Source organism: Fusarium poae, chromosome 1 (assembly GCF_019609905.1).
Source record: "Fusarium poae strain DAOMC 252244 chromosome 1, whole genome shotgun sequence".
In the NCBI taxonomy this organism is placed as follows: domain Eukaryota; kingdom Fungi; phylum Ascomycota; class Sordariomycetes; order Hypocreales; family Nectriaceae; genus Fusarium; species Fusarium poae.
Genome location: NC_058399.1, coordinates 10975897 through 10991740, shown reverse-complemented (window position 1 = coordinate 10991740; position 15844 = coordinate 10975897). Strand labels below are relative to the sequence as shown.

General features: G+C 31.7%; 4 protein-coding genes across 4 annotated transcripts; all 4 read right to left on the bottom strand.

Annotated features, from left to right (window-relative positions):
- Nucleotides 1-6874: 6874 nt before the first annotated feature.
- Nucleotides 6875-8468, bottom strand: FPOAC1_003567 (uncharacterized protein; the record flags this gene model as incomplete). The annotated part of the gene is made up of 5 exons (XM_044848127.1): nucleotides 6875-7240; nucleotides 7303-7702; nucleotides 7753-8075; nucleotides 8126-8147; nucleotides 8200-8468. 5 exons carry the CDS (start codon nucleotides 8466-8468, stop codon nucleotides 6875-6877), a joined length of 1380 nt encoding a protein of 459 aa, XP_044714043.1.
- A 2181-nt stretch (nucleotides 8469-10649) lies between these two features.
- FPOAC1_003566 (uncharacterized protein) lies at nucleotides 10650-11339 on the bottom strand (the record flags this gene model as incomplete). Its single annotated transcript, XM_044848126.1, has 1 exon — nucleotides 10650-11339. The coding sequence occupies one exon, from the start codon at nucleotides 11337-11339 to the stop codon at nucleotides 10650-10652; it is 690 nt and encodes a 229-aa protein (XP_044714042.1).
- Nucleotides 11340-11833: 494 nt separating this feature from the next.
- On the bottom strand, nucleotides 11834-12733 carry FPOAC1_003565 (uncharacterized protein; the record flags this gene model as incomplete). Its single annotated transcript, XM_044848125.1, has 1 exon — nucleotides 11834-12733. One exon carries the CDS (start codon nucleotides 12731-12733, stop codon nucleotides 11834-11836), a length of 900 nt encoding a protein of 299 aa, XP_044714041.1.
- Nucleotides 12734-13331: 598 nt separating this feature from the next.
- FPOAC1_003564 (uncharacterized protein) lies at nucleotides 13332-15347 on the bottom strand (the record flags this gene model as incomplete). Its single annotated transcript, XM_044848124.1, has 9 exons — nucleotides 13332-13495; nucleotides 13551-13579; nucleotides 13741-13840; nucleotides 13890-14036; nucleotides 14092-14324; nucleotides 14419-14539; nucleotides 14592-14714; nucleotides 14768-15072; nucleotides 15124-15347. The coding sequence occupies 9 exons, from the start codon at nucleotides 15345-15347 to the stop codon at nucleotides 13332-13334; spliced, it is 1446 nt and encodes a 481-aa protein (XP_044714040.1).
- Nucleotides 15348-15844: the final 497 nt, after the last annotated feature.

Genomic DNA, 15844 nt, shown 5'->3' with positions numbered 1-15844 from the left:
ATAAAGAAATTAATATAATTTATAAAAGTATAGGCTATTTAATTAAAGATAAATAATTATATTTTATTTATTTATTTATTTTTTTTTTTTTAATTTTTACTTATTTAATTATATATATCTTTATAATTACTTTTTTATATTTATATTTAATTATAATTTCCTTATTATATTCTTATTAACTTATTAATAGTATATATTTTTTTTTAATTTAATTTATTTTTATTTTATTTTTATATTATTTTATAATATAAATATTTTCTTCTTTTAATTATTTTTTTTAATTTTTAAAATTTCTTTATTTTATTTATTACTAATTTATATAGGCTTTTTTATATTTATATATATATATATTACTTAAAGTATACTATAAATTAAGACCTTAATAAATATTTATTCTTTAAAAAGCTAAATTTAATTTTTTTTATTTAATTAAATATATTCTTTTTATAAAAAGTAAATAACTTTATTATAAATTACTTAAAATATTTTTAATTTTTATTTTAATTAATTTTAATAAATATAAATATTATTAAGTTTTAAATAAGCTTTATATTTAAATAAAAATTTAAAATTTTTATTATAAAGTTATAATTAATTTATAATAAAATTCTTATAAAATATTAAAATTTCTTATTCTTTTTATTAATTATATTAAAAAGAAACTTAAAGAAAATATATTTATTAATAATTATAATATTAATAATATAAATATTTTACTATAAACTTATTACTATTTCTTTTTTAATTTTTTATTTTTCTTAAGATATTAAGATTTTATATAAAAAGGCTAAAAAAGCTATTTCTATATATAAAGCTATTATTATTATTATTACTTTAATTTTAATTAATATTATTATAATTATAACCTTAAAGTATCTTTATATTAAATAAGCTAAATATTTTATTTTTATTTTAATTTATATTTTATTAACTTTAGTAAATATTAATAGTTTATTAAACTATATTATTTAATTTAGTTTTTTAAAGTAAACTCTTAGTAAATTTAATATAAATAAAGAGTAATAGCCTGCTTTTATTAAGAATAAAGAAATTAATATTTTTAAGTTATTTTATATTAATCTAAAGACTATATTATAAAAAGCTTATTAAAATAAAAGTAATTCTTTTAATAAGAAAAAGAATAATAAAAATAAAGTTAATAAATAGTTAATAGTTAATAATATTATTATATACTTAATATTAACTTAAAGGCTATATATTTTAAAATTATAAACTTAATAGGTTTTTATTAGCTTTTTTTAATTAATTAATTAAGACCTTTATTCTTTTTAAGTAAAATTTAAATTAAATTAATATTACTTTATTATTATCTCTTTTCTTTATAAATTATTTTTATAATCTTATATAAGAATATTATTTTTAAAATTATATTAAAATACCTAGGAGTTTTTAAACTCTTTATAGCCTTTTTACTTAATTAAATATTATTTTTTATATATTAGGCCTTTATAAAAAATAATTCTTTTTACTTTATAAATAAAATCTCCTTTAAAAAAGTATTTTATTTATAAATTTATTAATATTTTATTACCTTTTTATAGTTTTAATAAATTAATATAAAATATATTATATATTAAAGACCTTTTTAAAAGCTATAGTCTATAGGCTAGGTTTTTTTATTTATTTTTTTTAAGATTTAATAAAGTTTTATTTATTTTTTTATAAGCTTTTTATTAAGTTTTTTTATTTTTAAATTTTTTATTAATAATAAAACTATATTTTTTTCTTTAAATTTATAAAGAATCTTTTTTTTTAATTATAATATTTAAAATAAATATCTTAAGTATTATAAAGTAATTATTATATCTAGGTATATTATTATTATATTTTCTTTTTTTAGTAAAATATTTTAATATTTACTTTTCCTTATTAAGCCTTTTAATCTTTTAGTCTTTTAAGGAAGAATCTTTATAATAACTCTATAGATATTACTTTAATAATAATATAATAGCTAATATTATAAATATATTAAGTAATAAAAAGTAAAATAGCTTAATTAATTTATTAATTATTATAAAAAGTATAAAGATATTATTTTAAAGTTTAATTTAATCTTTCTATTTAATTATTAATTTAAAGGTAAAATATAATATTAAATTACCTTTTAATTATAATAAAATAGTAAAAAGATTTTTAAAATCTATTTATAAATAATAATCTTTAATTAATAATAATACCCTTTAGTAAACTATAATATATAAAAATATATTATAGAAAAAAATCTATAAGACTATTACTTATAAATTACTTTAAAGTTAATATATAGAAAATATATTTTATAAATTAATTTATAATAATTAAAATATTATTATAAGCTTTACTATTTAACCTTTTTATAAAGAGTAAATTTATAATAAAGTTTATAAATAGTTCTTCCTAGGGGTAATTTAGCTATAATAATATTTTAAGTTTTCTATAGGGTTTATATAGCTAGGGTTTTAAGACTTAATATAAATAGTAATTTTAAATATATTACTTAATATTTTATTTTAAGCCTAGCTAATAATAATAGCTTTAAATCTTCTTATAAGTCTTTATAATTTCTTAATAGCTTATTATAAAGTTATTATAAAGTAATAAGAAGATTTTTTTTTTGATTTTTAAAGATATAAAAATTTACTTTTAATATAATAATAACCCTTTTTATAGTTTTTAGGGTTTTTATAATAACCTTATTATTATCTTATTTAAGGATAATAATCTTTTAAGTTTCTTTTAAGTTTTTAAATCTTTTTTTAAGCCTTTTTTAAAGCCTTTTTTAATAGCTTTTTTTCTACTTTTTTTATTATACTTAATCTTTATAATATATAAGACCTTTATCTTTATAAGAATACTATAAGCTATTATAATAATAAAGCTTCTTTATATATTATAGTCTTAAGATAGATTTTATTTAAGCCTTTTTATAATTTAGCTTTAATATTTATTAATTTATTATAATCTTAAGAACCTTTCTCTATAAACTTATTAAGAAATTAAGTAATTATTAAATTAGCTTTTTTTTAAACTTTATTTTTCTTTTTATAGTTTAATCTCCTAAATAGGCTATTAATAAAGTTTAATTTATTTAATTAATAATTAATAATAAAATTATATAATAATAATTTATTAATTTCTTATAATTATTATAATTATAATTTTAATTTTATAGTAAAGTAATTATAATTAAAATAATTTATTAAAACTTTAATAATAAATTAACTATAGGTTAAAAACTACTTTTACTTTTAAAAAGCTTTTATAATAGCTATTAACTTAATATTTAAAGTATTATAATATTATTTAATCTTTAAGAGCTTTCTTAAATAGTATATTATAAAATATTAATAATCTAGTTTTAATTATAAAAAGACTATACTTAATATATAAGTTAAAATATTAAGTTTAATTTATAAAGGGTATTTAAAATTAAAATATTAAAATATAAAAAGATTATAAAAAGCTACTTTAAGTATTAAAAATATATTAAAGGTATTATAATTTAATAGTATAAGGCCTATTATATTTCTTTTTATATAATTTATTAAAGAAATAATAATTTTACTATAGTTTTTAATAAATCTTTTATAGAAATTTATAAATTTTAAAAATAATTATATATTATATATATTATAAAGTTCTAATTACTTTATTATTACTTTAATCTTAAATAAGTTTATTTTAATACTTTATTAAGTAATTATAAAGCTAAAATATTTAACTTTTTATATATTAAAGAAATATTTATCTAGATTAATATAAAGGCTTATAGCTCTTAGCTTTTTAATTATTTTATAAACTTATTAATAGTACTTATTAATTTTATTACTATATATTAAGATATTATTTAAATATATTATATAATAAATATTAAGTATATCTTTAAGTATATTATTAATATATTCCTAGAAGATTATAAGGGTATTAATTAAATTAAATAGTATAACTTAATATTTAAAGTAGCTATATTTATAATAAAAAGCTATTTTTTACTTATTACCTTTATAAATATATAGCTAATAATATATATTTTTTAAATTAAGCTTAATAAAAATCTTTATTTTTCTTAAGTATTTAAGGCTTTTTATAATTAATAGTAAAAGTATTTTATTTTTTTTTTATTATTTTATTTAAGCCTTTATAATTAATATAAAAGTAAAGCTTTTTAATATCTTTTTTAAGTATAAAGAGTATTAAAGCCTTTATAAAGCTTAAAGACCTTTTAATTTATTTTTAATTTAAGGCTTTTTAAATATAATTATAAAGAATTCCTAGCTTTTTCTTAAAGAATATATAAATAAGGCCTTAAGAAAAGGTTTATTTTTTTTCTAGGTTAATAGTATATATTTTTTTTATTAAAAAGGATAATATCTTTATATTCTTAAGAGTAAAGAAGTCTTAATAATTAAAATAAATTTATTTATATTTATCTTTTTTAAACTTATTAATAATACTTTATAAAGTTATAGCCTTAAGTTATAGTTTTTCTAATTAAAATATTAAATTAATTAAAGTAATATAAATAATAAATTATATTAAGCTATTTTTTATAAATTTCTTTATTTTCTTTATAATTATATTAAATTTAATATTATCTTTAATAATATTATATATCTAGGTTAAAGTAATCTATTTTAATACTTAAGGGTTATAATTTTAAATTTATAAAAGTATTAATATTATATTATTCTATTTAATATTAATAAAGTAAAAATAAACTTAAAATATTCTTATCTTATTAATACTATTATATATATTAATTAACTATAAAATAATATCTATATATTAAATTTAAATTTTATTAATATTTTAAAATTAATAATTAAAAGGCTTAATTTATACTTAATTTATTATAAGTAAATTATAAAAATTAAGAAAGCTTTAAAAGGTCTTTATATTAAAAAAAGTAAATAAGGCCTTTTACTTAGACCTTAAGTAGATTAAAGCCTTTAAAATAAGATATTAATTTATATTTAAAGCCTTATAAAATCCCTATTTTTAAGGTTAAAGCCTCTTAATTACCTTAATAATATTTATATTAATAGCTATAGAAAGAGATTAAATTAAATTTAAAATAATAATAATCTCTTTATTTAAATATATTAAAGTATAATATTTAAATTAATAATATAAATAATATTTAATATAATTTAAATCTTAAGTCTTTAAGGTATTATTTATAAATAGCTTAATATAAAGTTTTAAAGGTATTTTAATAATAATATAAATAATAATAAGCTTTTTAAAGCTTAATTAATAAAATTAGATTTTTATTTTATAATTTCCTTAAAAAGTATAATATAAAGAATTAAGTTTTTTCTAAATTATAAAAAGCCTATAAATAGTTATTTAATCTTTTAAAGAAAAAGTTAATTTATTTATAAATTATATAATTTATAGCTTAATAAAAGGCTTAAATAGTATTTTATTTTTAATCTTTTTATAATAATATTTAAATATTAAAAATAGTTAATTTTTATATATTATATATTAATTAAGCTTTTAAATTATTTAAAGAAGTTAAATTTAAGTATTTAAAATTTAATTATTATATTATACTTTAAAGTCTATTTAAATTAAAAAGTTAATAATATTTATATATAAGGTCTTAATAAAATATTAAAAATATTTTTATAAACTTTTAAAAAAGTAATTTATTATATAAATAACTTTAACCTTTTTAATAAAATAATTATTAAGCTTTATTTTAAATATATTTTTAAAGATTTAAATAAATTAATTTAAATTTTAATAGTTTTTTTATTTTATATAAATTAAAAGATTTTTATATTAAATTCTAATTTAATATAAAGTCTTTTTAAAGATTAATTCTTTTTATAAATAATTATATTAAAATTATTAATATATTATATTAAAGATTTAATATTAATATTTTCTTTTTTTTTATAGCTTTTTAATTATTACTTTTTTTAATAAATTTATATTAATTTAATTATTTTTTTAATATATATATTTAATTTTTTTTAAAGATTTAATTAATAATTAAATATATTTTATTAATTATAAAAATTATAATTATTATAAAAATCTTAATTATTTTAATTATAAAAAGTAAAAATTAAATTTATAAAATATTATTATTATTTAAAATAAAAATATATTTTTATTTTAAAAATCTTTAAAATATTTTAAATATTATATTAATTTTTTTATTTTATTTATAAAAAAAAAAAATATATATTAAAAGCTTAAATTATTATTATTAAAAAATAATATAATTATTATTAAATTATAAAAAAGTCTTAATAATATAATTAATTAGAAAATATTAATAATAATAATAATAATAATTTATTTTTAATTTTTTTTTTTTTTAATTTTAAAGGCCTTTTTTATACTTTTTTCTTTATAATTATTATTAAAGTAAGGTTATAGTAAACTATTAAACCTAAAAGGCGCCCTACTTTAGGATTTTGCCTAATAGAATATCATAACCCCCCTGGTTTAGAATCTATCGGAATGGCAACCTTGGCCTGATTCATTTCAGTGATACATACGGAAGTGGCTGTTTGCACCCTAGACAGGCTTCATTACCTGGAAACCCAATCACAGGGGTATTGGCACACTAGTAGGGGAGATAAATTGCCTCAGGAAGGTATCTTTAGTCATATTGATCAGTCACAGTCAAATAACTCCCTTGCAAATCACATAATTATACAGTATAGAAGTCGCCATATCAGTTATGACACAGTAAAGAGGTACGACGTCGTATAAGTGAGTGACTATGAAGAGAATGCTATAGAAAAGGGAGCGACTTTGGGTCAATGGGTGCCTGGCTTTCCTCCTTGCTCAACTAGCAGCGATAATCGACTTTCTCCCCCATTTGTTCACATCATCCCTACCTGAGCACCATCTACTTCTGGGCGTTCTTGGGAAGAGGAATGGACTGGCCAAAGACACCCAACAAGGTAGGATAGGCGTTGTCAGAAGGGGGGATAGTGAAACCAGTGCTAGAGCTGGCGTCTTTGACTTGGTCAAAGGTGGTGGTAGAGGTCTGAGTGGAGTTGGCGGCACCTCCAAGACCAATGTTGAAGCCAAAGATGGATGCACTACCACCAGTGGAGCGGGCCTTTTCCATGTAGTTGTGGATGCTGGATGCGGCGGAGGAAGAAAGCTTCACCTCCATGCCGACACCGTAGGCGAGGATGACCTGGTTGACAAAAGCCATGGGCTTGCTGAGGTTGGGATCGGCGTTGGCTACAATCGGCATACCAGCCAGCTGACCGGGGTTCCTGGTTCTAGTCAGCTATTTGTCTCTCATGTACTTTAGTGGGATTTTACTTGCCAGTTGCCAGGGTTGATAGTAAAGGTTTGGAAGTCGGTGGCGGTAAGAGTGACCTCCAACTCAGCGCCGGCTTCTTCGGCGGTAACATTCTTGGTCACAGTCTGGTTGTTCTCGACGAATGTTGCACTGAAGAAAATACAGTACGATCCGGTCACCTGAACATTGGTGTTGGAGTAACCAAGGTCTGCCCAAGATGACGACTGGGCATCTTTCGCCGTGAAAGTAATCTTCTTGGGGTTTTTGGAGTTCTGGGAAAATGTGTTGATCCAGCCGTCGACCGTCTGGGAGTACTGACCATTGAGGTTGTACGAGGGGCGCTCAAAAGGAGCACCAGGGGTGCCAGCTTGGCCCGAAGCGATTTGGTCAGCGCTCGCATTGGAGCAGGACATGGTCACCCTAATGAGATTAGAAGAGGTTCTGGCTTGTTAAGCTTTGAAGACACTCACCCAGGAATAGCAGATGTGCCGTTGGCAGCAGCGAGACTCGCCTGGTATTTACCCACAATGGTAGCCATTGGGCCATCCATAGCTCCAGAGGCGGCAGCTGCGACAGCAGTGGCAGAGTCATTGGCGCTCTGTGCCTGTGCAAACTGAGGATAGTTCTGGATGACCCAGAGAGCGAAGGGGTCGGTGGTGATCCCGGCACTCTTTTCCTGAGTGTAGGCCGCAATGGCTGCAGTTCGGGTATCTTGGAAGTATTTCAGGGCTTTCAGGGCATTGTCACGAGCAGTGTTGTATCGAACCTGGGCGCCAGCGTTCTTGTTGGCGTGCTACAAGCGTCTGGTTAGTTTACAAATACTTCGTCCAGGATATCACTTACAAGTTCAACGTTCAGAGAGTACCTGTGGTGGTTGTTAACGAGTTATTCGACAACATTCGTTAATACCAACTTACGAGAGGCATCGTTGGAAGTAGCTCTGTCGGCTGGGAAGGAAGACTGGCTCGTCAAGGCTCAGAAGTGTGTCACCAACAGTATAAACGCCGTGGTTAGTGATGGCTGAGTTGATATTCTTGCCGGCCGCGATACCTGCAGACGAGAGCGGTGCGATGTAGAAGCGGTTGTCATCGCCCAGGGTAGACGTCTGAGCGAACGTGTTCTTGAGCTTGATACCGTAAGCCAGCCAAAGGTCAGCATCAGCCTTGGTGACCTGGGGAGTAGTCATGATGAGATATCTGAAAGATGCTTGAAAAGTGTTTTGAAGTTGTAGGTTTGATAGATCAGTTAAGATTAAGATGATTGTGGTTGAGTGTTGCTATCAATTGCCTGGAGGATAATTGACCTTTTATACAAGTCTGAGAAGGTCGGAAACAAGCCAAGTCACGCTTCAGTCGACAATCTTTAGATGCCGTCACGGAGAGAACATCTCGTACAGAATTGTTGGTGGAAGCAACCCGAAAGTTTGAGTATCGAGTGTTTCCCACAACTTGGCGGTCATGCAGGTTCCTGAGACAATACGTCTGCACATTCTCATGGAGCCTGTCGCAATTTTTGTGATAATCCAGTGATGTAGTGATGAAGCCTGCAATGTGATGAGTCCAGAACCTACATGTGCATTAAGCTGCTGCACATCAAGAGAAGAGAATGCACAAAATGTTACATCTGGCAACTGTCCGAACTGAAGCCTGTGAGTATCACCACTCACGAATCTCAACCATAGGACACAGGCCATGGTCGTCTGGAAAGACAAGTCATTCTCAGTAAACAGTTTACTATCCGGGACTATCACAAACGACCAGTTCATTTTTTAGAGTCATTTACGGCTATCAGCGTTGTCACCGCATCATCTGTGTACGCCGCTGTGCGTGAGGTCCTTTGCATAGAAGAAGCTAGTGGCTGAAAGTTGACAGCTGAAAGCATAGTTTGGTTAGCATCCTGGTTTAGTTATGTTGAGAGTCGATCAATCACTTGGACCTGGACAACAGCACAACACAATATTTGTTTTTCTTCGCCACTGATCAATATTCATGCAATACAGATGATGCAAAGGCCAGGTGAGCGTAACTGTTTTCTCATTCTAATTCAGATTCGACCTCATGACTTGATCCACAATCACCAGGTCGAGAAAATATCACAAACAGAAACAGAGCAGACTTACGTAGAGTGCGGTCTAGCCATAGGCTTGCGAATGACATGTTGGCAGCGTCAGCCAGCATATCTGGTTCGCCACCATCCCCGGCAACAAGGCTTGCGTAATTTCTAGAATTGTTGGTTTCATACTCATGGTATCTCAGGGTATTCACGATGGCTGGCTTGCTAGGAATTTGGAAGGAGAGAAATAGTGCAACAAAAGGTAAATAACAGTAGTCAAGGTCAAGCACGTCAGATAATATCTGTTCATTTTGTCATCCACAATTGCATTAGTATTGCAGGTCGAAGTGCCGTTGTTAGGCATGATCAATGTCTGACATAACGGCTGTTTGCGGGGTTGAGACAGCAGGTCTAGGCCAAAATATCTAAATATGAACGCCTCCACGGTTCATACCCAGGTACAGGGGTAAATATCTTCTTAGCGGGTCTCGTATCAGCCAGCCCTATCACTAACACGCTAACTTGCTTATTGCTCCGGGCTTCTTCCGAGCTATGAAGCTATTGATTATCATCGATCCACAATACAAGGACGGGCTTTACTTGGACAAATGGTAGACAAGGATCGATGCACCATTAGTTGCCACTGTATTCTGTGGATACCGTATCAACTCGTGAAATTGGGTAGCGCATTTCTGACTCACCCAGGCTAATGCAGAGCTTATGCAGGCAAGATAAAGCTCTCATAGACCTGAATAAATGGATATAGCCTCTATTACCGTGCAATAGCCAGCCAAGTCAATAGTAGAAGAGAATATCAGTGGCTTACTGAAAGATCCACTGAAAAAACGCCTCTTTACGCTACCCAATTTCACGAGTTGATACGGTACGTAAAATGGGGCCAGATGTAGTCTGGCGTATGCGGTGGCATATCAACAACATGGGGGAGTAGCCACTTCCAGGAAGCATTCATTGACATCATGTGGCTGCATATAATATTTTATGCTGTTGTAATGTCTCAAAATAGTCACTAGTTTGGGAAAGACGGTATGTAGCGAAGCAATAGTTGTTTCAAACCCGAATTAACTAAACCAAACAAGATGTAAGTTGACGTCTTGACCAAATACTATTGTGCAGAATCAGTTGCTTCTATCAGAGTCCGTGATTTGATAGATCACAAAGCTTTTCGGTTCAATCACTTTGCCTATGGTCATAAAATATACCTTGGTTTGAACACTACTAAGAACTATCGATATTGACAATTGATGCTGATGGGGTCTGGGACCAGTGGTTACCTGCTACCCAGGTCTCCGCCCTCTCAAGGGCCATGAAACAATTCCTGTAGCTCCTCAACCTTGACTGCCTCTCTTACGCCCTCCAACTTCTCAATTCTCTTCAAGTGTTGATAATAGGACGGATACTCTTTTTCCAAATCAATTTCCACCTCGTGTGCCCAGCGTGCAAAAACATAAACATTGAAATCAACAACTGTCAAAGCTTTTCCAACTGCAAATAGACTCTCTTTGTAACCATTATCAATCCTCTTGAATGACTGATGTATAACATCTTTTCCCTTGACACGAATACCATCATGAGCTGATACATCATCGCTGAACCTCCCCGGTCGTAGCCAGGCACCATATCCAAGACCATGTAAAGTTCCTGATAGAAATACCAACCACTCCACTACCTTGGCATTCTGGAATGGTGTGACACCCAAGAGATTCTCTTTAGGAAGTAGGGACGATAGATAGGTCAGAATAGCTGGCATCTCGGTGATGATGTCGTTGTCGACGGCCAAGGCGGGGACATAACCTCTTGGATGTATGGCGTGGTATTCAGCGTTGGTGAAACTTCCGTCCGCCGCTTCGTATCCATTTGGACCTGGTTTGAGACGGATTGTGTTGAAGGGAATATTGTAGTGAAGAAGAATGGCGTGGGGAATTAAGGAGCAGGAGCCGTTTGTTCGATAGAGGGTAAGTTTTGGCATGATGGCGGTAGAACCCATGGATGTTATTGATCAAGTATAAAGATGGTTCGTATGTTGTCACAGTTGGGTGATTGATACCTGTTTTGTCCACCTGTGGCTCTTATATACCTATTATCGTCCTTAAAAGATACCGTGTCATGTTTTCTCTCAACGTCATGACTGCGCCCTTCGGAGTGTTATTCAGTCGGGCTGACAAATGTCGTTCAAAGGATCATGGTCCCTGTTTTTACCTCACAGATTACGGATTTCTGGACTTGGCGCATCGGCGGATATCATCTCATCGTGAGCGTCACTAAAACAACCTTCTTAATGTGGTCATGCGCGATAAATGGCAATAATCACGTTTTAGCTGTGCTGGACGGTGCTCTTGTTTCTCGCAATGAGGCTTCAGTATCTGATCTCAAGACAAAGGTTTGAGGAAATATGATTGAAAACAATTTGGATAACTCATCATTTAAATTCCAAGTAACTATTTCTTCTAACCAAATAAGCACTATTTATATTCCCTCCGTCTACTGGATATGAGCCTTGAGGAACTCCTTGATCTGCTCATCAGTGACACCCTTAATACCAAGCAACTCATTATCAAGCTTCTCGTACTTGGGAACACTCTTCGCATCAAAGAGACTTCGGAACAAGTAAGCCGACAGGGTAGGCCAGTCGTAGATACCCTTGGCAACATTGGCATCAGACTGGGCAGTAAGATCATCAATCTTGCCATCCTTGACCTTCCACTCCTTCTCAGGGCTGACCTCCTTGGCAAGTTCCAGCAACTTCTTCTGTGTCAGAACGGTATCTTGGACATAAACAATACGGTCCTGTGTCTCTTGGGGATGGGTCAAGACACCGACCACAGCATCACCAACGGTAGCAAGAGTGGTAGTGCTAAACTCGGCATTACCTCCATCCCAGAGGGTAATCTCGGGCGAGGCAAAGTCCAAGAGAAAGTTCTGCTTGATACCCCAATCGAGGAAGGCACCGTTGTAAACAAAAGTGTAAGTAATCTTTCCTTGCTTGGCGAGATCAATGAGTTTATCCTCGATGGCGACCTTTGTGCCAAAGACAGGAAGCTTCCTTACACTGGGAACGACAAGGTTGGATCCGAATTCGGAGGGGAGGAAACGCTTGACGCCTGCGGCAACAGCGGCGTCGATGAGAAGGTTTTGGCTGGGGATGGCGAGACTACCGACTGTAGAGACGACAGCGTCTTGGCCTTGGAGAGCGGCCGTGAGAGACTCAAGAGAGTCGTAGTCGACTTGGACGACCTTTGTGCCAGAGGGGAAAGTGCTCTTTGAGTCCTTGCGGGTGAGAACAGTGAGATTGAATCTGGATGAGTTGACGAGAGCGCTAAAGACAGCTGAGCCGAGGTCACCTGCGGCACCAGCGATAGCGATGTTCTTGAGAGCAGACATTTTGATATTGTGATATGGAGTTGAAGTTGTAGTTGTAGTTGTGATAGAAGTTGATAGTGTTGATTGGTAGTTGCTTGATAGTGAGATGGTTGAGTGTGATGAATTGAATTATCTTGGGATGATATTGATGTATATATATATTTCAAATTGAGATGGTAACATTATTAATGGTGTGATTCCGTGGAAGTATTGAGTAATTTCATGGTTTGATCCTACGATAAATCGTGACAAAGACACCACCGATGCTTGTAGTCTACCGATATGCATTACCGACACTAAAAAGGCACGCGTTATTCACATGGAATTGCATTACATGAGCAGCATAGCATCCCACTCGTCTTCAGCCACTATATCCCTGATAGACGTGGCTGGCTATAAGTGGCGCAGACAAAGTTGGATATCGAGGTGGGATAGCCGAGTGGGATAAACACGCCAGCATCCATCTGTCTCGCTTACAAGAATTATTCCCATTGAAACATTGTTCCTATTTCCAAAGACCGAGATAGACAGTTCGCTCTTTCCATTGCCAGAGACGTAATCTCCAGAACCCTCTTCCGACCCCTTTCCCGGTTGACTCCATGATTTGCAGGCAACAGATCTAATGGTGAGGGTTTCTTTTTATCGGCCTGATTACTCCTTGTGTATTGAGTGTGTCCCAGTCTGTCTCAAAGATGAAGAGCTTATTGTTCTCGTCATGATCGTAAACCCAGATCCTGGATTGCGGTAGGTTCATTTCCTTGACATCGGAAGCTGTAGATTCGACTGTCTTCATGTTAGCGATACTGTCTCTCGGGGGCTCCTGAAATTGGTATCACACATTCAAAGCAGAAACAACGCTTCTCATTGCTAGTCTGGGTTAAGATTGCACGGCGTGCATGTCTCAAGTCCCCAAATTCTCGTGACAGTATAGAGAACTGTATGTGAGTTGGGTTTACTTTACTGTCCCAAGCATATGTGTCCCTTGGTTGTATCAGCTGCTTATCTCGGCTTTTTGTTTGTTGACATACCGAAAGTATATGACCTTTTCATCGTGGAGAGGGCCGCGCATGAATTTTTCAAACCACGTCTCCCTAGCGACATTCAAATAGTGGGCGAAACATTGGGCATCTATAATCGATGTTAATAGGAGTTAGATAAAGATTAGTTGCAGACTTACCTCTGCGGTCATCGAAACCAAAATGAACGTGACACATTTCTCTCTTTTCACCTGCCTTCTCACCTCCAACCAGAAACACATTTTCTAATGTCACAAAAAGCCTACCGAGCGGGTTCTCTTCATGACATATCTGCGTCTGGGTTGTCCCTGTGGTAACTCGAGTAAGCAAACGTCTACAAAGATAATTAGGATTTTAGATTACCGAGAACTATCTTTCCCCCCGTGACAGTTGAATTTTTCTCAAGTATAATTTGGTAGTATCTGTCAGGAAGCGGATATCTGGATGCTAGGATATTCAGAGATTCAGTCGTAAGGAAGTTAGGAGTCATGCTGTAGTGCTTGAGCATAACTTTCGAAGGGTTCCCTAGAGAACGCTTAACTCCTCCCAACTCATATGTAAGAGAGTCTACTTTGGTCGAAGGGAACCCCCAGTCACTCCATCACGGGTTAGCCGTTGATCCAGTTTGAATAAATGCGCCGTGGTCTATATCCAGAGAAGCTGATCCAGTCAAATCACACTTGAACTCACTTTTGAAAACATTCAAATCGGCCTGACTCAAATTTCAAGTATGGTTTGCTGATAGAGTCATCTTGATGGGCTACGTAGGCCATCCCGATGTCATCTGCCACGCTTTGAACACGATTAGTGCCTAAAGATTGTCAGCCGCTAAATGTTCTAGCCGGGTAGAAGGTCATTCTTACCTAGAGGTGGGGCATTCAACAGCCTGACGATGACTGGCTTGTTCGAGCTCAACAAAAGGGCACTCCATTGTCGAGAACCATCGATACCGATCTCTTCTCGGAGTAAACTTTTCCCACGGAAAACTGCATCAATTGTCACCTCGTGATATCGTGGTAAAACTGCTTAAACTACGTACCTTTGTAGTCTAGCTGGGACTCATGTGGTGAGTTGTTGCAACGACAAGAAAATTTGACTTTATTCCTCGTTTTTTTGAATGTTGCATCGATACAAGCCCTTGGGCAAATAATTGTGCTACTTCCAGCAGTGCTAGATTGACTGTTTTTGACCATATCAATTTCCTCGATGGTAAAACTTTCGTGGCGTATAGTTGGACGTTTGATGGACGGGAACATCTGACTTCCAGCTCCCAGCACATTCTGCATCAGTTCATCGTAGATCCTCTTCTCGGCCTCAGCTTGGCTGATTGCAGAAGGATTTTCCCTAGTTAAAGATTGAGCGATCTTGAAGATGTATACTCGGGGTTGTACTCACAAGCAAGATCCAGCTTCTATCACAAGCGACAGGACGTTTGTAGAATCGGATAGCTCCTCAAGGACCATATCTAGCGCACCCTCGCACTCTTTTACCCATGGATGGGGGGTTTCTGAGATGAGGTCTGACACAGTCGCTATCTGATTCAGGATTTCCTGGACAGTTTCTACTGCCTTTTTGCAGCGCGTAAGATATTGAAGGACGGGAGAATTCACACTCATCATGCCTTTCAGGCTGATGATTCTTAGCGTTCGTCCAAGATCAGTTAGTATCCTTTCGGTCCTGGAACGAATATTGGTACTACCACAGGGAAGTCGACATGATTCCAAGAACTCAACGACCGCATCCGCAAGATCTGCCAGTTCTTCCGCTTGCGGTATTTCCATGATTTGTATAGCTCCAGATCATGTGGCTCTTCCCATCAATGTTAAGCAATATGAATCGCTATTCGATTGGTTATATCAGGTGACCATGCAGTGATATGAACACGGCTATGCTGTAGCTTGGAGCGGAGAATATCATTGCATCGTGATACAGAGCACTATTTGAGCATGGAGGAATAAGCGCCAAGTGCGGCTGTGCTGATCGAAATGGGACAGGATGGGTCGCACGGTTCTCTCTGAGCCAACGGTTGATCAATATTAATATCAGTCTGCAGTCGTGTGGAGTCAAAATCTGACCTGCATGTTTCGAGCAGGGAACATGTTGCGGAACATTTCCC